The following is a 21619-nucleotide window of genomic DNA, read 5'->3' on the forward strand; positions in this document are numbered from 1 at the left end:
CCATCTCTACCTCCACCTCCACCTCCTACACTGGCACCTCATCTGCTTCCATAAACATGACCACCATGATCAGCTTAAACAATGGCTTCCACTCGACTAGACCTGTACTCGCGTCAGCTTCCACCACACCCACATCCTCCTCCTTCCTTGTCTCCTCTTCTAACCCACACGCCTTCCCCCTCTGATCGATCCTTTAACTTGATGATGCTGTAAACATTTGGATGCTATATATAGTATTAAAGTCACTACTTCTTTAATCTCCCACATATTCAATGCATAGGTATCAAATCAATTTTGCTGTTTTAAATTTGTATTCACAATTTGTTGTGATTATATCTTCTTGGTTCAAGAGTGCCGTTTGGTTTGGTTGTTTTCCTCCATAATATGCTAACAGGGTGATTCTTCCTCAGAGGTCCGTTGATGGAGGGGAAGAAAACAGGCATGTAGCTGTGAAAAATGCTATGGGAAGACATATGGTTGAATTGGATTTTGAAACATACTAGATGGTACCATGCGCTTCGCTACAGATAATGTGCATGAGTGTTTGTTCAATGTTGTAGAGATCATATATATATATATATATATATATATATATATATATATATATATATATATATATATTCTTTAGAACATTGTGGAATATGTGAGGATGTTGATTTGATATGCTTGCACACTAAATGATGTAGGATGCTTGTATCAATTTTAAGATATAATAATTTGCAGTGGAGGATAGTGTAGCGTGTTTGCATGTTAATCTTTATGATGTACTGGGTTGTAACTATATAGAAGATATAGAAGGAATACTATATGTGAAGGCGTGGGGGCGCCATTCTTGAAATAAAGGCAACGGGTAAAAAACAGAAGCATGTGCGACATACAATGTGTCCAAAATGTTGCATTCAACATGTCACTGAATATTTGTACATGCAAGCTTAATAAATAAATATATAATGGGCATAAACATCGGCATGAGCTATCAAAAGAGTGCTCCTTAAAATCGATGTTTTGATAAATTGCATTGTGATACGGTGAACCCTACAAATTGATGTGATGCGGGTGGAATGACTCGAGGCGATTTAATTTTATTTTTAAGTTAGAATTTGAGTCATAGGAAAGCTACACTTAATAGTGGGTCTCATAGCAATGACCAGTTTTATCACGGTCAATCGAATTACCCCCTAAACCACAAAACCGGACATTGTTCACCCTCAACTATGCAAACCGGACGAATTACCCCCCTCGACCCAATCCGCTGTGGTTTTGGTCTACGTGGCGTACACATGGCAGTCCAGTCAGCATTCTATTTTATAAAAAAAAGTGGGACCCACTTATCATACCCTCTCACTCTTCCTCTCTTCTCTCTCACTCTTCCTCTCTCTCTCTCACGGGCGGCAGCGGGTGAAGCGGACACGGCGGTGGTGGGGGATGAGGAGGCGGCCGCCAACGACCGCGAGGCAGAGGAGGCAGAGGCGGATGCGAGGCCCCGACGGCCTCGGCTTGCGCGGCCTCGCCGGCAGGGGATGAGGTTCGTTGCCCGCGGATGAGCTCGAACCGCGGGTCGGCGAGGTGGTGCGCGAAGTTCTCCTTGCGCCCCGTGAAGAGGTTGTCGACGATGATGACGCTGTCCCCGCGGGAGCTCGTCGACGAGGTGGCTGCTGATGAAGCCCGCTCCCCCGTGACGACGACGTGGAGGGGCAGCTTGCGGACGCCGACGGGGAGGCGGCGCGCGGCGGCGGCGGCTGCGGAGACGACGACGGATGACGCGCCGCCGTCGCCGCCGCCATGGCGTCCTGTATGAGCATGGTGTCGCCGGACATCCTGCCGACGACCTCGCCGGTGTTGGTGTACTTGACGAAGAAGGCGATCTCCTGCCTCAGGATGGTCTTGAGGCACAGGTTCCGTATCCTCGCCGCCTGCCGCTCTCCGGGGATCATCCAGCATGTCACCTCTGGCCACAAGATCATCCAACAAGTTCAGCTTTGCAATCTTTGCGGCAAGACAGTACAGTAGAGTACAGTGGTGTGTTCCAGCACTTACGGACGAAGGAGGCGACGGAGGAGGCGATGGCGAGGTAGATGAACTCGAGGGAGACCATGGACACCCGGTTGACGGCGTCGATGAGGTTGCCGAAGAGCACCGTCATGAACGGCAGCGCGATGCCGTTCGCCACCGCGCCCAGCGTCCCCAGCGCCACGTCCGTCTTGTCCGCGAACGCGAACAGCTTGTGGAAGTGGAACGGCACCCACGCCGATGCCGACGCCGCTGACGCCGCGCGCTCTCCCCTTGCCGCGGCGCCGCCACCGCCCTTGCCATTCCCCAGGCTCGAGTCCGCCGCGGCGACGGAGGCCGACGACGGCGGCGCGGCCGCTGAGGCGTTCGCCTCCGCGTCTCTCCAAGACTCCGGCATGGCCTCCTACTCTCGCGTCTCTCACTGCTCTTCTTCAAGAATCGATTAATCCCACTGAGCTCCTGCATACCACCGAGCTCGTTGGCAGCCGCCTCCTCATCCCCCGCCGCCGACGCGCCCGCTTCACCCGCTGCCGCCGCGTCCGCTTCACCCGCTGCCACCGCTGCTCCGGGTCCCCCGCCTGCCACCCGTGAGAGAGAGAAGAGTGAGAGAGAGGAAGGGTATGACAAGTGGGTCCCACCTTTTTTTATATATAAAATAGAATGCTGGCTGGACAGCCACGCGTACGCCACGTAGACCAAAACCACCGTGGATTGGGTTGAGGGGGGTAATTCGTCCGGTTTGCATAGTTGGGGGTGCAGAATGTCCGGTTCTGTGGTTCAGGGGGTAATTCGGTCGACCGCGATAGTTCCGGGGGAGGGTAATTCGTACTTTTTCCATAAATATATAATGGGCATAAACATCGGCATGAGCTATCAAAAGAGTGCTCCTTAAAATCGATGTGTTGATAAATTGCATTGTGATATGGCGAACCCTACAAATCGATGTGATGCGGGTGGAATGACTCAAGGCGATTTAATTTTATTTTTAGTTAGAATTTGAGTCATAGGAAAGCTACACTTAATAGTGGGTCTCATATCAATGACTAGTTTTATGTCAAGTGCTTTAGTCTCACATTGACCTTGTAGAGATAGACACAGGGCACCACACTCACAAAGGAAAAATGGGTAATATGAAGTTCAACGTGCATCTAGAACCCCTAATTTATTGTGGTGATAATGACAACACAAATAGAGAGGTACTAATGGAATTTGTTGAGATGGTTGCAAGGTTCAAATGGAGTGTGATTCAAATAAAGGTTAAGCAACATCTTAAATGTGGTAACTCTTGTAAACTTTGTTTATTGAGTTTAGGATGTTGTACTATTAAGAGGGGGGTATCACATGCATATAATTGGTTAAACAGTAGAGCTCAAGTTCACTTTCTTTGAGTGTTCCTACAGTTTTCTGGTCAGACTATCCGACGCTATTTTAAACTATTCGACACATTAGACAATCCGAAATTTCACTGCATGTCACTCTCTGTCCTGAGAGGCATTTTTGCTCTCAAAGCATTGGTTTGTTTGATGTAAGATCGAACTATATGATGCATCGGACTATTCGAAATTTAACCGAACTTCACTATCTGTCTTGGCTTGAAAGATCTCTGAGAGTGAAGTATTTGCGGCTAAACTCTAAACCCTAAGACTATCCGTTGAATCAAATAGTTCAAAATTGTCAGAACTTCGCTCTCTGATTCTCGCTCTTTTTTCACCTTTTTCTTATTTTGGGGGGGAGCAAAATATCAGACTATCCGATCTAGAAATCGGACTATCTAACGTGGGCTAAAAGATTTCTCTTCATCGACCACATTTTGGGCGATCTATATAAACCCTCCTCCCCCACCAATGTTTTCCAGGGTTACCCCAAATCATTCAACTATCATCTTGCTTTGGGTTGAGCTTTGTGCTAATATGCTTTGAGTCTTTGATCTCTCTATTCCTCTCTCGAATCCCCTCTTGTTCTTGGTGACTTGAATCTTTGTGGTTGTGAATTTTGGAGTTTGAGAACCTAATGTGTGTTTTTTTTCAATCTTGAGCACTAGAGTTTGCCAAGAGCTGTGTGATGTTTGTTACTTTTGGAGGTTGAGGACTCCTAGACAGCTAGGCGTCGCTCTCGAGGCATCGATCTATTGGTGGTTGGTAAAGGGAAGAAGATCGGATCTTGGCATCTCGCTCATGGAAAAAGATAACTCTAGTGGAGGAGTGTATTTGTGCAACCTCAAGAGGATATGGTAGAAAAAGCCTAGCTCTTTGTGAGTTCCTCAACGGAGACTAGAATCTCCTTAAGGATTTGAACTCCGAGAAATACATCATCCCGTACATCTCAATGATATCCTCTCATTTTACCTTCTTGTTACTTTATTTTGTGTTGTAGTAATCTAGTTGTTGTTTGAGATTATATACTTGCTTGTTGGATCTAAACCTTTTGGGTCGTGGCTTGCTAGGTTTTCTCTTGAGCGGATTAGGCAATCCTATCTCAGTTTGGACCATCAGATATACATCGTCCAACCTTGTAATCGCTTTAGCTTCCACAACTTTATTTTTCAAAAAATTGCCCATCCACCCCATTGGGCCTACCAAGGACATTCCAGAAGTCAAACTAGTAATATTTGTTGTCAATCTCGATCACACTGACCTTCGGCAGAGCCATGTTCTTGCCAACTACAAGTGGCATCGGGCATACCTCATTGGCTCACTTCAACCTTTGTGCAATCTGTAGTAGCTACATCTACTTCTCTCACCATTGTTGCTTGGTGTGCAGCCGCGTGTATTGTTGATAGTAGGGATGAAAACGGAGCGGATTCGAACGGATAGTGGTCATACCATATCCTAAACCATATTTTTAAGCAGATTCAAAGCGGGTGCGGATAGTGTACGGATGCCGATGCGGAGCGGATTGTTTCAGATGTCGGAAATGGTGCGTAGTCTGATCAGAAACGGATTAAATTTATCGGATGCTACATGTATATGCAATCAATACAACATCCAGCTAGCAATGCAAGGAACAACAATACAATAATCAATAAACTACTCATCTTAATAATTATGTGCTTAGGTGTTAAACAACATGAATACATGGTGTCTATAATGTAAAAAAAATAAAGCTACGCAAGTGTGACATGAGACGATGAAAGCCTCAAGCTAAGAAATCTAGGTTAATTGATGAATTAGGCCATTGGATGGACCAACTTATGTTATATCCAATCTGTTTAAAAAAACTCGCATGCTAACTTGAGACGATCGAACTCCTAACTGCAGCTCATGATTTTCTATATATATATATATATATATATATATATATATATATATATATATATATATCCAAGCGAACTCCAATAGTGAATTTCATCTTAACTAAACCATATAACAATAATAAGATTAAAATAGACTTCACCCGTTGCAAACGGGCATTTTTTCTAGTTTTAGAAAAATTATCAAAGAGACGCCATACCACGTATTATAGTGTTTATTTGCGCCGCAACTCATACATACTTATGTTGACATACCACAGCTTAATAAATGGATATAGTCCCTCCGTTTCAATTTGCTTGTCCCACTGAATAGGTTGTTTGGTTAAAAATTACAACTAACTAAATCCTAATCATTTTACCCAAAGCCAGCATTAAAATCTATTAACTTATTAAAGTAATAGAAAAATGAGTCTCCACGTTTGCTCTCACGGCTTAGAAATTCTCATATCAATCGAAAAAAAGAAAAACAGAGTCCATATAGAAGTACAATTTAGAAGTAGCTGAAATTCGGAATTAAAAAAAATGAATATTGGAAGAGGAGACTAGAGTCCATGCCGTAATAGAATTTCAAAATTAAAAAAATAAGAAAATTAAAAGTAGGTTAGAGTCCATTTAGAAATACAATTTAGAAATAACTAAAATTCGGAATTAAAAAAAAATCCATATACAAATACAATTAAGAAATAATAGAAATTAAAAATTAAAAACAAGGAATATTAGAAGAAGAGTATAGAGTCTATATAGAAATACAATTAAGAAATAATAGAAATTCGGAATTAAAAATAAGGAATATTAGAAGAAGAGTATAGAGTCCATACAAGAATTTAGAATTAACTAAAATTCAGATTAAAAATAATAAAATTAAAAGTAGAGTTTAGAGTCCATATAAAAATACAATTTACAAATAACTAAAATTCGAAATTTAAAAAAGGGAAGAAGAATCTAGAGTATATAGGAATACAATTTATTTTTTCGAAATTAAAAAAATAAATAATATTGAAAAATCAGTTCAGAGTCCACGTATAAATACACTTAGAAATTTTCAAAATCTAGAATTTAAAATAAATAATATTGAAAGAAGAGGCTAGAGTCCATATAGAAATACAATGTACAAATAACGAAAATTCATAATTAAAAAAATAAGGGATATTGGAAGACATGTCTACAATCTATATAAGAATACAATTTAGAAATAACTAAAATTTAACATTAAAAATAATCAATAATTATCACGCGCAATATGAATATTACACATGGGTAGTTTGGTAAAGTTAGTACAAAATTTAAAATTATGTTATCATTTTAATATATTTTAATAATAAATTGAGAAAATATATGCTATTATATGAGAAAAAAAAATATAACGATACTAGCCGCGCATTCTGCGCGGGCCACCATGCTAGTGAGATAAAACATAAATCCCGAGCAAATTGCATTTACTAATCTCAATCTTGATCGATCGGATATAACCGAGACAATATAACATTGATATTAGTAAAAACAATAACTACTCGATTATGTCAGATTTCACTAATAAACCGATACATAACACTTAATAAAAGTGACACGGCAACGCCGCGGAGTAACAAGCTTCTCCGACCTCGCCGCCTTCCCCATCAAGCCGACAACACATGTCGGCTCTCCTACCTAGCCGACAAGCTCGGCGGCGTGGAGCGAGGGGATGGCCGACGAGGTCTCTCTTCTCAGTCCTCCCTCTCCTTTCCCTTCTGGTGCGGAGCACTAGTGTAGGCCCTACCTAACGAGAAACATGTAAAGTTGTGACCCAAATTGACTATGTGATCTTGAAGAGTTGTGTGATTAGAAGTGGATATAAATATTTGGTTTTCGGTGTTGAGGTAAACGCCTCCTCTGTTGAAAAAGAGTACACAGACTCTCGTCTGGATTCTGGATCTGGATCTGGATCTGATCCAGCTCCCACCCAACTCTCCAAGTACGGCAGCAGCACTGGCTACTGCGGAGGAGGCGTTGCGACTTGCGAGTGGCGGAGGACTAGGAAGTCGCCTCCGCCTCCGCTGCAGACACACTGGCGATGGCTTCCTCCTTCGCCGCCGTCTTCTTCAGCAGCGCCTTCGCTGCCTGCTTCGCTGAGGTAAGCACGCTGCGACATCCCCAACCGCCTCAGCTCATCGGTCGATGGGGAAAGAAGAACAACTTTGTGAATCATTGGCTGTGATGCAAGAAAAGGGCATCGATCGTTAGCTTTTAACTGGACAACTAGGAACTATCGAGTCCCTCACTTCCGATTTTAGCTTAGAGTGAGTTTGCTTGTTCTTACTGTAGACACTGATAATGTATCGATTCAACGCTCTCATCAGGTGTGCACCATTCCTCTCGACACAGCCAAAGTGCGGCTTCAGCTGCAAAAGAAAGCAGCCCTAGCTACAGGCGGAGGAGGAGGGACCACTGGAGGAATGCTGGGCACAATAATGTGCATCGCAAGGGAGGAAGGGGTGGCCGCGCTTTGGAACGGCATCATCCCTGGCCTTCACCGCCAGTGCGTCTATGGCGGACTCCGCATCGCCTTGTATGAGCCTGTCAGTTAGTGCTCCTTTCCTTCTGTTTCATACTACTATTTCATATACATTTTCTTCTTTCTTCTGTCAAAGCACTTCATGTCAACACCATTAATTATCCCCTCCTTACCTTGCAGGTGAAAGCCTTCTTTATCCGAGACGGAGATACTGTTGCTGGTGGTGTCAGTTTATTTGCTAAGATCCTTGCTGCTCTTATGACAGGTGGGTACTTTCCCCTATCCGTTTCTCTTTGCTGCACTTTCTCAATAATTTGTCACATATTAAATTGCTTTTGCTAATTAAATGCAGCCAACCAGTTTACATCCAAATTTCATGTGTTAAGGACTTAAGGTAGGTGCACTATGCACAAGTAAATATACTCTTATATTAATTACCGTTCTATATATTCATAGGTGTCATAGCAATTGTTGTGGCAAATCCAACTGATCTTGTCAAAGTGAGATTGCAAGCTGATGGAAAGGCCACCACTGTCAAGAGGCACTATTCTGGAGCCCTCAATGCGTATGCTACCATAATCAGACAGGTTGCTGCTACAATTCATGGTGATCATGAGCAGTAAATTAAAAAAAAAATATTCATATTCCCCACGGCCTGTAAATCTTCATATTTTCAGGAAGGTATTGGAGCTTTGTGGACTGGCCTCGGTCCAAACATAGCACGCAATGCTATAATTAATGCTACCGAGTTGGCCAGCTACGACCAACTCAAACAGGTGCCTTTTGATTCTTTCACCTTGTATTCTTGTGGCCACTTTCTATGTGTGTTACTGTTCATCACTTTGTTCTGTTTGTGCAGATGTTTCTAAAACTTCCTGGGTTTACTGATAACGTTTTTACCCATCTTTTAGCTGGACTTGGTGCTGGATTTTTTGCTGTTTGCATTGGCTCTCCAGTGGATGTGGTATGCTCTGCACATGCTGTTTAGGCTCATCGTTCCCAAGTCATGTTATGTTCTACAGAACACTCTGTTACAAAATGTAACTATACATGACTTCCGTGTAGGTGAAATCAAGAATGATGGGTGACGCAACGTACAAGAGTACACTAGACTGTTTTGCAAAGACATTAAAGAATGATGTACGGCAAACCCTTCTCCAAAACTTTCATAGCTCTTCTGTTGTGTACAACCAAATCTTTTAGATTTTTCGATGCAAATGTATTTTGGTACTATACAACTAATCTTCAAAGTTCAAACACTTGTAGCAAGCACAGAAGTAATTTTCCTTGGGGATTAGCGGTTCAACATTTCAGTTAAACATTCCCTTAAAACATTTATGTTCCTCTGCCCTAAATACTTGTCCCTTAAATCGTCCACTCAACTGAAAGGATAGAATATAGCTGACATTCCATTCTAAATAGGATTTCACCTCAAGTAGGTTGAAGAGCCTTATTTTGCCATGACTTCTGATTGGATTGGTCAACTTGAATTTAGGAGAGGTTATGACAGAAACTGGATGCTGCTAAGGAGAATGGATTTTTCTCCGTGACTTCGGATCAAAATCTGAGGCTAAGAACCTTGCGCGTGATGATTCCTAAGCTAATATGCACCAATTCTCTAATTAGATGCATAAGCAGCACATTTCACATTTTCACTTGCTCCTAATGAAGTGTTCAAAGTGTACCCTGCAACCATGAATATTTTATTTGAACTCAGTTCACTAGCTTTACTTTGCCTTGTTGCTCTATATAGTTTTTTCGAATTACATTGTTTTTTTTGGTTCTATCATTCGACTATAGTCTAGTTATATGGAGATTGAATTGTTGATTTGGCCTCTAGTTTTTTATATATTCAGGTATTATGATTGTTATCCTTTCTTAAATCTTTTAGAATTTGCAATCTGTTTGCTTGTTTGTTTGGGGGTATATAGTATGTAAGCTTGACTGGCTGCATTTTACAGGCCTGGTCCCTCTCTAACCCTGTGTGCGTTTTTCCATTTGGATTTTGCTCGTGTTTGTAATTGTTTTGTAAGCAGACCTATATTACTAGGGTTTGCCCATTTTACTAAGAGCGTTAGGGGAAAAAATAGAGATATTGAGAGCCTATTTGCCATTGAAAAAAAAACTAGCATGTAAAACGAAAGGTGTTTTGAAAATCTTACATGCCCTTAGGCCTTATCTGATTCAAAGGTTTGTTTCCACAAATGTCTACTATCTGATCATACTATCGAACAACAGGAGCAGTGTATTAGATCTTATACTCATTAACTTAACCTTAGCACATACATGATCACCTAAGCTTATGTGGAATGGTGTAATTAACTGAGCGGTTGAGCTTGAGGACATCTTAGTCGCGGTAGGAGTCGTCGGTTAAGTCGAGGTCGCGGTAGCGGGTCGCCAGAGGTGAAGTAGAGGCTTGCGGTGCGGATGGCGTCGCCCTTCCGGCCTACGTTGGAGAACGCCCTTCGGTCTCCTTCCAGCGCTCCTTAGGATCGGTGTTAGGGTTTATCGGGAGTGGCTTAGTGTATTTAGATCGTCACCTAGATACAACCGGCCTCTCCCTTTTAATATTGTGCTAGAAATCAGGGGCGAATCCGTTATGGAGAATGATGTGGGAACATCGCAAAAAAATAAAAACATGGCATGTCACCAAGTGATCACTTTCTACCACTCAATCAGCGTAGTACATCTGAATATTACACATACAGACATACTAGGCTACCCACAACATAGGGATTCTGTTAAACGTAGCTGTCTCAGTCCTTGGTTTGTTTCTGGTTGCTGTAGATGCTCATGCATGTGGACTAGGTTGTATTCATATCTGATTTAGAAGGCGTTTGCACCACGCAATATTTCTATACTGATGATCCTTTTCTGCAGGGACTTCCTGCTTTTTATAAAGGGTTCATTGCAAACTTTTGCCGCATTGGGTCATGGAATGTGATAATGTTTTTAACACTGGAGCAGGTAATATTCTTTTTTAATGCTATTCTGCTACTTTAGGGGAAAAATGGAAAGAAAAAGGAAGTCCTAGTCTCATCGCTATAGCCTGACATGCTTACACCTAAATAAGTGCTCTATTTGTTTTCACTCTGTCATAGCAAAGCTAATGATTTTATTTTTATTTTTGTGAAATGACAAAAAGGTAAGAAGATCAATTCTGTAAGTCTGCTGCACTGCACTGCAAGCCAAGGATCTATCATGCAAGTGAACAGCAGGAGCAGGACTGAATCGATGCTTGATTTAGCTGTAGCTCCTGAGTCCACTTTATAGTGCTGTTTGCTGAAGGCCACATATGTCTAGGATTAGATTTGTTTTGTACAGGACAATGCGTTCTAATTAAACCCATCAATTCAGCAGAGGACAACATCAACAGAGCCATTTGTGCAGAGATGATTGGCCATAACATGTCATTGTACTGTCTGAGCAATTTTTTAATTTTACCAAAAATGAAACTCACAAAATCTAATGCAAATATAGGTTACTCTTGGTAGTAATTTCATGTATCCGAGGTTTGTAAACAATATGAAAGGAAGTTGTGACTTAAACTTGCTTTTGCATCATCTATTGAGCGCGAGTTTCTCGAATTATCTTGTGGCGATTTTACCAAGATTGCTGCCATGTTTCTCGAATTATCTTGTGGCGATTTTACCAAGATTGCTGCCACACATAATATAGGCAGATCATCATCTTCATATTTTTGCTAACACATTTGTGCGTATATGTGGCATCTGCTGAAGTCTGCCCAAATAGTAGCTCCTGACAAGCCATTCTTGTATTGGGTTTGATTCCAAGGTTGCAAGCTACACGTATTTCAGTGAAACTGTATTTCACCATTTCTATGATGGGGCTACATGCTTTTGGACTTACACACGGTGCTCTTCTTTCACCTCACATGATAAAACCATTCCTCATATCATAAGCACAGTTGCTCTTCTTTTACCTCACAAGTGTTATCATAATGTGATAAATGGATTAGATTTTTATAGACTTATCTTGATACGAAATTGATGGTCAAAGTTTCAAAATGTTTAAACCAAATCTGGTTCTAAATGTCAAATATTTATAATAAAGGGAACATTACTTTGCTCTTCACACTGACCAACTGTGCCTCTTGCTTTCCCGTTGATTTTAATATCTTATTATGGATTTTTTTAATATCCTATGGATTTCTACAACACAAATAAATACTCCCTCCATTCCAAAATATAAGACATAACCATCCTTAACCCAAATACCAAGAAATAATTAATATCTCATCATTATCATGAATCACCCCAATTAATACAATACATGCAACCAATAGAATTGAAGAGCTTATGAGTATAGGATTTAAAATAATAATGATTTAGGGGAGAGAATGTGCTAATTAATTACATGCATGCATGCACGTCTTATATTATGAAACCACTTTAAAAAGTAGTGTGCCCTACATTTTGGAATGGAGGGAGTATTATTAATGGTGAGGTTAGCAGCTATATCTATTTTATATAGTATTAAGTATTAAAATAAAACTATAATGAACCAACTATCTACACCTCTGACAATTTAAAACCTAAATCGAAGATGTACCCTATCAACCTATCTTACTATTTCAAATATTAACTAATAATACCAATATTGAAATAAAAAAGGCTTATATCAACATCCACTAGACCTATACCAGCTCACAAACAAACAATTTTAACACTCGCTTACTTACATACATATATTTTGAAATTGAAGATTCACAGAAGTACACTATTAACGAATGAGCCCACCCACGAGATGACGTGGCTATTTGGGCTGGTTTTGTTTGTGGCCTAAATTGGCCTTATCAATTTCTGTCAATGTCAAATTTTAGCAACTTTTGGCATGGCTAATTTTGGCAAAGGAAAAATTGTGTTTGGATTGAAGCCAAAATAGCCTAAATTAACTGTTGAAATAGCCTATTTCTTAGGCATGCCAAAATTTGGCTCCAAATCAAATAGACAATAAACACTATTGAAATTGCCAAATATTGGTAAGGCCAATATAGGCCTCAAACCAAACCAATCCTTTATCTACATATATTTTGGATGCGGATGTGGCATCGTGATTATTCCGCCTAGGATGAAGCTCTAAGTCCACATACTAGGTGGAACAACCAAGTCCACATCCTAGTTGGAACAACCATGTCTTGTAAAACTCCAATACAGCGTCAAAAAAAAACTCCAATACTAAAACATATATGTAACTAAGATCACAAAATATGTAGTTACGTAAAATTTACTTCAAACGATAATACCATGTCTTCAAATACCACACCTCGAGTGACAGCTCTCGACAAAAAAGCACTAGCAGCATCCGGAAAGCACTTTTAAAGTGCTTCATGCTAATTGATAATGTTTCACGGCTCTTCGAAACATTTGTTTACAATTACCAAACACCCAGCTTTAAATTTACGTATGTATTACAAACTGCTCCCAGATTGATTTAAGGATAAAAGAGAAGAGTAGAAGATGTTCAGAGAAATTTCACAGTACCCTCACAAGCCTCATTATAAGTGCAAAGGTAACTGTTTTATTTATCGAACAAACAGCTATGGAGTGGTATGATACTTCTCAGAAAAAAAAAACTAATGGCCAGAAATCTCAGAAACAATTATGATGTTGTGAACACTGAAGTTAGGCTCATGGTTCAGGTTGCAACTTCTCACATTCTTCTCTTATCGACTGAAAAAGGATAGATGAAAGGTACCTCTCACCAAAGCTTGGAAACACAACCTGTAGAAATGAGCCAAAAGGATGTAATTACATGAGATGATTTATCTATGTGTATTTGACATCCAAATATCCAATACCTCATGTAATAATATTTGGAATTGAGTTATGATTTGACAAAAGAATAGCAGATGTTTGGAAACTGGAAATGGTATTAGCACTTATGACAATAGAGTACTCACCACTACCAACTTTCCAGCATTTTCTGGTCTTTTTGCAACTTTAATGGCAGCTGCTGCTGCTGCCCCAGATGAAATTCCAACCTGAAGAACATCCACATAGCTTCAAATGATAAAATATTCTCAGTTTTATTCCTGAAGCAGTTATGAACTTGCCTTTGCAGTTATAACAAAATTATAAAGTGTGACCCGAAAACAGCAGGAAAGGCTCCTACTGTAATTTTCATTGTAAGGAGATTATGTTCAGAGTTTGATATTTACAAGAAAGGGTGAATAAAGCTCTTGTCAGCTCCTAACTTTCGGTAGATCCATCACACATCTTGCTGGCATTTCTGATTTTATATCTGTGTTCACTTTCGGTACAATAGTTGAGAAACTAAGAGGAGAAATCTATGGTCTGACATACAAAAGTGTAGGTTTCTACTAGTTAACCGCTAATCCCTTATTTTTAGATGGAAAATAGAGTAGACTGACTCAAGATAGTGCCTTGAAATTGATTGTTCTTGATTCACGAATAAGACTGGGGCATGCATGAAAAGCAAAGCAAGAAAGGGCATTATCTAGCATGCTGTGACTCGTGAGTAGCGATTTGCCTGTTCTCATTAGAATATAAAAATTTGCAACTCAAGAGCAAACCAAAGAAAGAATGACGCATTAAAAGAGTAGATCACAACATGAAATTAGAATACCAGTAATCCTTCCTGAAGAGCCAATTGCTTTGCTGTCTCAACAGCCTCATCACTAGATATCTGCAACAATCAGACAGGTGGTAAATTTCTCAGATATTAGCATGAGTAAACCCAGCAACAATCCTCGGAAATGGTGAATTTCTCATACACTAGTTGTTCCATACTTGGTGAGCTATTTGGGCCAGTATGGATGCTCTGAAGAAAGGAGTAATCAAGATGGGCATGGGCCAGGCCCATGCAGCAGTTTAGGCATGATAAATTAGGAAGAAGTCAAATAAAGTTATGAGATTATCTAGTTAGGTAAGTGGATGAGGTTTGTTAGCAAACTAGATAGAGAGATTAGATTGGTTTCCATAATACTAGAGATTAGTTTGTTGGATGTCAAGTCAGTCCTCCCTACATGTAAAGGAAACCCTCTTATCAATCAAGCAATGAATCAGAATTAGCCAAGTTCTTCCCAACCTAAAGTAACCAAGCCGATGCCACCCGGCTACCTTCATGCTGGTGTTTATCCCCAATGAATTCTAGGCCATAACACCAGTCAGTGATGAATCCATTATGTTAAATTAGCGTACAGGATGTTGTTTTATTCTGTACAGGTTGAGAGGAATAAGAGTCTTGCTTCTTCATCGGTACTGAACGATGAGTTTGTCTGGAGTCTAAGGAAGCTTAATGTACTGCCAAAGGTGATATTTTTTTGTAGAAGGTGGTGAAGGATTTCATTCCAGTTCACGATGGTTTGTTCAAGAAGCACATTGAAATGGCTGGAATCTGATTGCTCTGTAAGAGAGAATGAGACAGTACTGCACATTCCACTTTGGCTCGCTTGATTTACTTTGGCTTTGCAGATTACCAGATCTGCACCAAATAACTTTGGGTCGCTTGATTTACTTGTTACCTCAAAGTGCAATAATGATCATGCATAATCAGTGGTATGTACACCTTATAGACTAGCCGAGAATTATAGGAGGCATGGGGGCTGATGGGACAACCAATTCAAAAATGGTCTTATCTCTTTGCCTCCTCTCGTCTCCTCTCCTCTCTACTCTCTCCGCTGCTCTGCCGCCGCCCAAGCAGGCCGCCGGCACACCGAGCGGCTGCGAGGAAGGCGGCGGCTGGGCTCCTCGGTGGGGGCCATGCTCCCTGTTGCGTCGGAAGGGATGTGGGGGAGGGTCGGGGCTGGGGTTCCACCCCCAGATCTGGCGGCGCAGTGTCAGCGGGAAGGTGGGTGGCAGAGGCTTCGCGGTGGCGCCCGGAGGTGGCTGGGCCCGCGCCTGGCCGCGAGGTTTGGTGGCGGCAGGTGGTCGGGAGCGCGAAGGTTAGCGGCAAGGCGTCAGCGTCGGTGTCTCTTCGTGCGGCGACGGAAGCGGCGGAGGACGGTGGCGGCCTGTTGACGGCCAGTCTGAATATAGAGTAGAAAAGATTGGAACAAGTGCAGACCTCAATCACTTCATCGAGAACTTCACTATCCAAGTTCCTTGGAACAAATCCTGCCCCAATGCCTTGAATCTTATGTGGGCCTAAACAAATGGGGTGAATTATAAGGGAAAGAGCAGACATTTGACAAACCTTAAGGAAGTAAGAACACAAACATACCAGGTTTTCCACCAGAGAGTATGTTACTCTCAGAAGGCTCAATACCAATAACCTACAAAAGATAACTGTGTAAGGACTATAAAGTGCATATAACAGCAGATTTTGCATGGATGGAACTTAAAGAAACCTTAATTCCAGGATTTTTCTCTTTCAGGAAACGGCCAGCACCAGATATTGTTCCACCTGTTCCAATTCCACCAATGAATACATCCACCTTCCCTTTAGAATCCTCCCAGATTTCTGGCCCAGTAGTCTCATAATGTACCTGCTTGAAAATGAAGAAAGACAAACATTGGGCACAGTACAAATCTAGACAGACATGTGGCTAGTTCTATATGTTACCTTTGGGTTGGCAGGGTTGTCAAACTGCTGCAGCATATAGGCATCAGGTGTCTTATTTAAAATCTCTGTAGCCTTATCTACAGCCCCCTTCATCCCTTTTGCGGCATCAGTAAGGACAAGTTCAGCGCCAAAAGCTTTGAGTAGAACTCTTCTCTCCATGCTCATTGATGCAGGCATGGTCAATATTAATTTATATCCTCTGGAAGCAGCAATGAAGGCAAGACCAATGCCTGTATTTCCACTTGTTGGTTCCACCAAAACACTCTGAGCATAGAGCATAAAGTAATATGTCATGCATGGTAAGTCACTGGGTGAGAGCTGAAATAATGTACAGAGAGAAAAGAAACTATGAAGTAGGATTGGATAAAGTTTTTACACACTTACACACGCACGCACATGCGCGGTCACTAGGCTTAGAGCTGAAGTAACGTAATGAGAAAAAAAAAGAAGAAACAATGAAGTAGCATCTGAGAAAGTTTTCAATAATTCAAACCAACATGACATATCCATATAAATTTAAGAGTAAATTTCACAAAACTACAGGTATTTTGCATAATTTATCACGAAACTACAAATTTAAGAGCTTGTTTCACAAACCTACAGATTCAGTGTCTCCGTTTATCACAAAGCTACAGGTATTTTGTACAATCTATCACAAAACTACAGATTTAAGAACTTGTTTCACAAAACTATAGATTTAGTGTATTCGTTTATCACAGAGCTACACATTTAGTGTCTTCATTTTTCACAAAACTACATATTTAGTGTCTCCATTATCACAAAACTACATTTTTTAATAATGCTAAAACCTGTAGATTTGTGATAATGAAGATACTAAACTTGTAGTTTTGTGATAAATGAAGATATTAAATCTGTAGTTTTGTAAAACAAGTTCCTAAATCTGTAGTTTTGTGATATATTGTGCAAAGTACCTGCAGTTTTGTGATAAACGAAGACATTGAATCTATAGTTTTGTGAAACAAGTTCTTAAATCTGTAGTTTTGTGATAGATCGTGCAAAGTATATGTAGTTTTATGAAATTTACTCTAAATTTAATATCCGTGGAAAAATTTCATAACTATTTGGATGAATATGATAGTGCATAGAGCCATGGACATCGATGCATATACTACTGTAGTTGCTTTTCCAATAGAGTTGCCATAATTTTATTTTGAACAATGAATAGCAAGTACCCTTGTTTTAGTGATGGGTGGAGGAATTATATGGCACTGTTAATGCACTCTGTTCAAAATGTGAAACTGGACAAATGGATTATTCATAAACCATGGCTCCTAGTTCAGGCACAGTTTGATTCTTGGGACACTCAATATGTATTGGTGTCTGAAACCAAATGTTTGTTTCTAGGAAGCATCAAGAAATCTAGATGAATGAACAGACCATGTTTCCTCACTTGTCTTCTTAGTAGTTAGTACTACCTCCGTTTTTTAATAGATGACGCCGTTGACTTTTTCTCACATGTTTGACCATTCGTCTTATTCAAAAATTTTATGCAAATGTATATGATATAAATCACACTTAATATACTATGAGTGATAAAACAACTCATAACAAAATAAATTATAATTACGTAAATTTTTTGAATAAGACGAATGGTCAAACATGTGAGAAAAAATCAACGGCGTCATCTATTAAAAAACGGAGGGAGTAGTAATAATCAGGAAGAAGGTCAAAATGTGAAAGACGGCAACAAGTGGTTATGCATATATATATAAACAAAAGAACATTGATTCACCTTTCCAGGAGTTATCAAGCCTTTCTCTTCCGCATCAGAAATCATACTGTATCCTATCCTGAAAAGAAATTGGGGGTGTAAGGTGAGTCCAGCAAGGCAAGGAAAGGAAAGGAAAGGAGAGAGGGCGGCGAATGTGTACCTGTCCTTGACACTGCAACAGGGCTCCATAATCTCGAGCTTAGCAGCGACATTGGCAACACATCCCTTGACGATGTTGTTGAGATATACCATTGGAGTCTTGCCGATGAGCTGCAATCAGACATTAAATCCTCAAACAGGCAACTACTTCACATTAGAATACAGCGCACTCGTCGGCCAGAAATGTCTCTAAACGATGTTGCTGCCGATTTCTCTACTTTTGGCTGTGTTCGGCAGCAGCGGATTGGGAGAAAAACTCCCTCTGCATATGCTTTCCGAACTACTACACGTGTGTTCTTTTTGCAAAAAAAAAAAATCTATAAGAAAATTGCTTGAAAAAAAATCAAAAAATTAAAATAATTAATACTTGATTAATTATGGGCGTATCTACTCAGCCTTCTCTTTTCCCCTCCTCACAAACAGGCATCTTGCAGTTTAGACTTGCAGGAGTGGCATGAGTAAGATGCGGGTAATTTGTACAAGTAGGTAGGTAACGCGCAGGGTAAGGAAATTGCCTGGGTGACGTCGTCGGCGATGTTGAGGCCCTCGACCTCGGCGGCGACGGCGTGGCACATCCAGCTGGAGGAGGAGGAGTTGATGTTCCGGAAGGGATGGGGCCGGGGCTGGATGGTCAGTGTAGGGTTGCGGGCGAGAGGTGGTAGGAGGAGGGTCTGTCGTGGCGATCGGGCGGAGAAGAAGCAGGAGGACCCGAATTGGACCTGCAAGGCGGCGGCGGCGACGGGCGACGACCACGACGCCATCTTGCGTTGCTCGGACTCGGAGGTGTTGGATAGGGGAGTAGTTCCGTATCTGCGGATGGACGACGAGCTTTTGTTGCCTAATCCCCTCCCTAATGTATGGTCTTTTGTGAGGCGTTTACAATGCTCCTCCACATGTTCGGCATATTCGGTGCCACGTCCTCATCCACATGTGTAGCCTAGTGAAGACCGAGTGGCCAAACTTGGTCACCCGTTCTTGGCTGAAAAGCGAAGCTCAGGCGCAGGCGCACAGCTGAAAAGCACCGCCCGACGCCGTCGCCGCTCGGGCCACGGCGCGGAGGCCGGACGAGGAAGGGGGAGACGCCGCTCCAAGTCGTCCGCTCGTCGCCGTCGCCGCTTGGGCCACGGCGCGGAGGCCGGATCCGAGCGTTGGCGCGCCGGCCTCTCCGCTGCGGTGGAAGGCCGGCTGTGCGCCGCCGGTGGGAGGAGAGGAGGGAAGAGGAGTAAGCGGCGGGGGTCGCCGCCGTACGCCGCCGAACCGCCGTGGAGTTGGAAAGTACGAAGCCAGCGGCGGAAATTAGCGGTGGAAGTTGGGGAGACGCGGTTTTCTCTGAAGGTGGGGCCCACGTGGAAAAAAAGTTTGGTGGTGGGTCCCATGTAAAGCTACGCCCACTGTGGAGATGGAGACTCGTTTTGCTTTCTCCTACGTGGATGGTTTGGCTCCGTGGTAGACAGCGACCCATTGCTACTGCCATATATTCCCTCCATTGAAAAACAAATGACAACGAATCCAGACGGCTAGACGGATTAGATTATTAGGATGTGTCATATTTACTTTTTTATACAACAGAGTGAGTGCTTTCACTAATTCTGTAGCGCAACAAACATTATATATCTTCTGGTGTCTCATCCAACAAGATATTGTTTAGTTTGCGAGACGAAAAGTTTTGACGTGTCACATCGAATATAGGACATCGAATATAGGACATATAATATAGTCTAATAACAAAACAAATTATAGATTCCGTATGTAAACTGGAGACAAATTTATTAAGCTTAATTAATCAGTCATTAGCAAATGTTTACGGTAGCACAACATTATCAAATCATAACGCAATTAGGCTTAAAAGATTTGTCTCGTAATTTACACGTAATTTGTGTAATTAGTTTTTTTTCTATATTTAATACTCCATATATGTGTTCAAACATTTGATATGACAGGGTGAAAAATTCTTGTTTGGAAACTAAACAGGGCCTTAGACTTGGTCAGCTCTAGCAGACTCTATTAAAAGACCCCTTAACTCCTACACAATAGAGGAAAAAAATTGAAGTAGTACAGACCAGTCATAGTGCAAGCACCGGCGCGAGGCCCTGAGCGGCGAGGAGGAGGAGGAGGTGGGGGCGTAGATCCGGCGGGCGGCAGCGGGTTCTTGGTGGTGGGTTCTTTGCGGCGGCGGTGACAGCCGGTTCTTAGCGGCGGAGGCGTCCCCGGCTATCGTGGCGGTGTCGGCCACCATCACCGGCGTCGGTTTCTTTTTGCGATTTTTTTTCTTTTTCATCTTGTGGTGGACATACGCCTCGATTGTTGGTTTCTATTGATTTTCATTTCTTCAATTTCTTGTTGTTTAAACTATAAACGATTCTCCTCTTCCAATCCCCAAGATTTTCTTGCCTTTTCTCTGACTCGGTGGCAGGAGGAAGAATGGTTGTGGCGGGAGGGGAATTTTCGTGGGCACAATGGGGATTTCGCAATGGGATTCGGCGCGAGGGCACGCGAGGGCGAGGCTACGCCGCTCACAGTGCGCGCGACCCGTGTCCTTCTCCTCCGCCCGTGGACTCGCGAGAACGAGGTTTCGCGCGGCTTTGCTTGGGGGCGAGGAACTCTACTAGGGTGCGATTCCTTCTGCCACGCACGCCAAAATCCTCACTGGCACCGTGTAGCACCGGTCCACATAGGTGCATTGTGATAGGCCTCATAGTAGAAATTTAACGTGTGTTTAGTTCACGCTAAAATTAGAAGTTTGGTTGAAATTAGAACGATGTGACGGAAAAGTTGGAAGTTTATATGTGTAGAAAAGTTTTGATGTGATGGAAAAGTTAAAAGTTTGAAGAGAAAGTTTGGAACTAGAGAAGGGCTAAGAAAGGACCGAGAATAACCAGATCGTATCCATCCCCTATTAGCGCCTGCTTGCAATTAAGTGAATCTGTATTAAAATTCACCCTTCGCATCCCTGGCTGCAAAGCCATCTGTACAGACTTCTGCACTGCAATCCAGCTGAGTCTCTTGCCACACATCCCCATCCACCCAGATTTGTCAATCCCACAAAAGCACCATCACAATTAATTTTAATTAAGTGTAAATTGCATCAGCGGTACACAAACTTGTTAAGCGGGTGTAATTTAGTACATGAACTAGTAAAATGCTCGTTTTGGTGCACGAACTTGTTTGGTGCATGCGAACAAGGTCAAAATCACACTGTAAGGTTAATCTTACTGATTCTGTTGTTGATTTAAACTTTATATAAACATGTGTCTAAGAAGGATAAACATATAATAAGGCATAATGATTGCATAAAAACATAAAAATCTAAGTAATGATGCAAGGGATAGAAACAAAGAAAGATAAAGTGAAATCTAAGTTTACAAATATAACCTTTCTTCTATGTATACGCAAGTCATCTACTAATTTGTAATCTATAATGTTCAATATA

The 21619-nt window shown here is 41.7% G+C and overlaps 3 protein-coding genes across 5 annotated transcripts; 1 reads left to right on the forward strand and 2 right to left on the reverse strand.

The window, feature by feature from the left end:
• Positions 1-869: 869 nt before the first annotated feature.
• LOC127770276 (ABC transporter B family member 20-like) lies at positions 870-2573 on the reverse strand. Its single transcript, XM_052295939.1, has 2 exons — positions 2038-2573; positions 870-1948 (listed from the first exon to the last, which is right to left on the reverse strand). Exons 1-2 carry the CDS (start codon positions 2405-2407, stop codon positions 1383-1385), a joined length of 936 nt encoding a protein of 311 aa, XP_052151899.1. The 5' UTR covers positions 2408-2573; the 3' UTR covers positions 870-1382.
• A 4565-nt stretch (positions 2574-7138) lies between these two features.
• LOC127755203 (mitochondrial uncoupling protein 2-like) lies at positions 7139-11338 on the forward strand. Of its 3 annotated transcripts, none has more exons than XM_052280866.1 (9): positions 7139-7370; positions 7597-7815; positions 7932-8016; positions 8208-8357; positions 8433-8527; positions 8611-8715; positions 8817-8891; positions 10632-10718; positions 10897-11338. In XM_052280866.1, exons 1-9 carry the CDS (start codon positions 7311-7313, stop codon positions 10915-10917), a joined length of 897 nt encoding a protein of 298 aa, XP_052136826.1. In that variant the 5' UTR covers positions 7139-7310; the 3' UTR covers positions 10918-11338. The 3 variants fall into 3 exon arrangements, with proteins under 3 accessions (XP_052136826.1, XP_052136832.1, XP_052136839.1); XM_052280872.1 differs by having other exon boundaries at positions 8208-8338; positions 8429-8527; XM_052280879.1 differs by lacking the exons at positions 10632-10718; positions 10897-11338 and having other exon boundaries at positions 8208-8338; positions 8429-8527; positions 8663-8715; positions 8817-8941.
• Positions 11339-13075: 1737 nt separating this feature from the next.
• On the reverse strand, positions 13076-19374 carry LOC127775072 (cysteine synthase-like). The gene is made up of 10 exons (XM_052301389.1): positions 18705-19374; positions 18191-18300; positions 18052-18109; positions 16299-16562; positions 16084-16221; positions 15957-16008; positions 15801-15880; positions 14361-14420; positions 13675-13755; positions 13076-13495 (listed from the first exon to the last, which is right to left on the reverse strand). Exons 1-10 carry the CDS (start codon positions 18948-18950, stop codon positions 13403-13405), a joined length of 1182 nt encoding a protein of 393 aa, XP_052157349.1. The 5' UTR covers positions 18951-19374; the 3' UTR covers positions 13076-13402.
• Positions 19375-21619: the final 2245 nt, after the last annotated feature.

The sequence above is a fragment of the Oryza glaberrima genome, chromosome 1 (genome assembly GCF_000147395.1).
Source record: "Oryza glaberrima chromosome 1, OglaRS2, whole genome shotgun sequence".
Taxonomy (NCBI): Eukaryota; Viridiplantae; Streptophyta; class Magnoliopsida; order Poales; family Poaceae; genus Oryza; species Oryza glaberrima.

What these genes read in the sequence shown, in the direction of transcription:
- LOC127755203 (XM_052280866.1), top strand. Translation starts at nt 7,311, where the DNA reads ATGGCTTCCTCCTTCGCCGCCGTCTTCTTCAGCAGCGCCTTCGCTGCC. An exon ending in CCTTGCTGCTCTTATGACAG is followed by an intron (nt 8,017 to 8,207) that starts GTGGGTACTTTC and finishes ATATATTCATAG; the next exon opens with GTGTCATAGCAATTGTTGTG. An exon ending in GCTACGACCAACTCAAACAG is followed by an intron (nt 8,528 to 8,610) that starts GTGCCTTTTGAT and finishes CTGTTTGTGCAG; the next exon opens with ATGTTTCTAAAACTTCCTGG.
- LOC127770276 (XM_052295939.1), bottom strand. Translation starts at nt 2,407, where the DNA reads ATGCCGGAGTCTTGGAGAGACGCGGAGGCGAACGCCTCAGCGGCCGCG. An exon ending in CTCCGTCGCCTCCTTCGTCC is followed by an intron (nt 1,949 to 2,037) that starts GTAAGTGCTGGA and finishes TCTTGTGGCCAG; the next exon opens with AGGTGACATGCTGGATGATC.
- LOC127775072 (XM_052301389.1), bottom strand. Translation starts at nt 18,950, where the DNA reads ATGGCGTCGTGGTCGTCGCCCGTCGCCGCCGCCGCCTTGCAGGTCCAA. An exon ending in TCGCCGACGACGTCACCCAG is followed by an intron (nt 18,301 to 18,704) that starts GCAATTTCCTTA and finishes GTCTGATTGCAG; the next exon opens with CTCATCGGCAAGACTCCAAT. An exon ending in ACTCTCTGGTGGAAAACCTG is followed by an intron (nt 15,881 to 15,956) that starts GTATGTTTGTGT and finishes CCATTTGTTTAG; the next exon opens with GCCCACATAAGATTCAAGGC.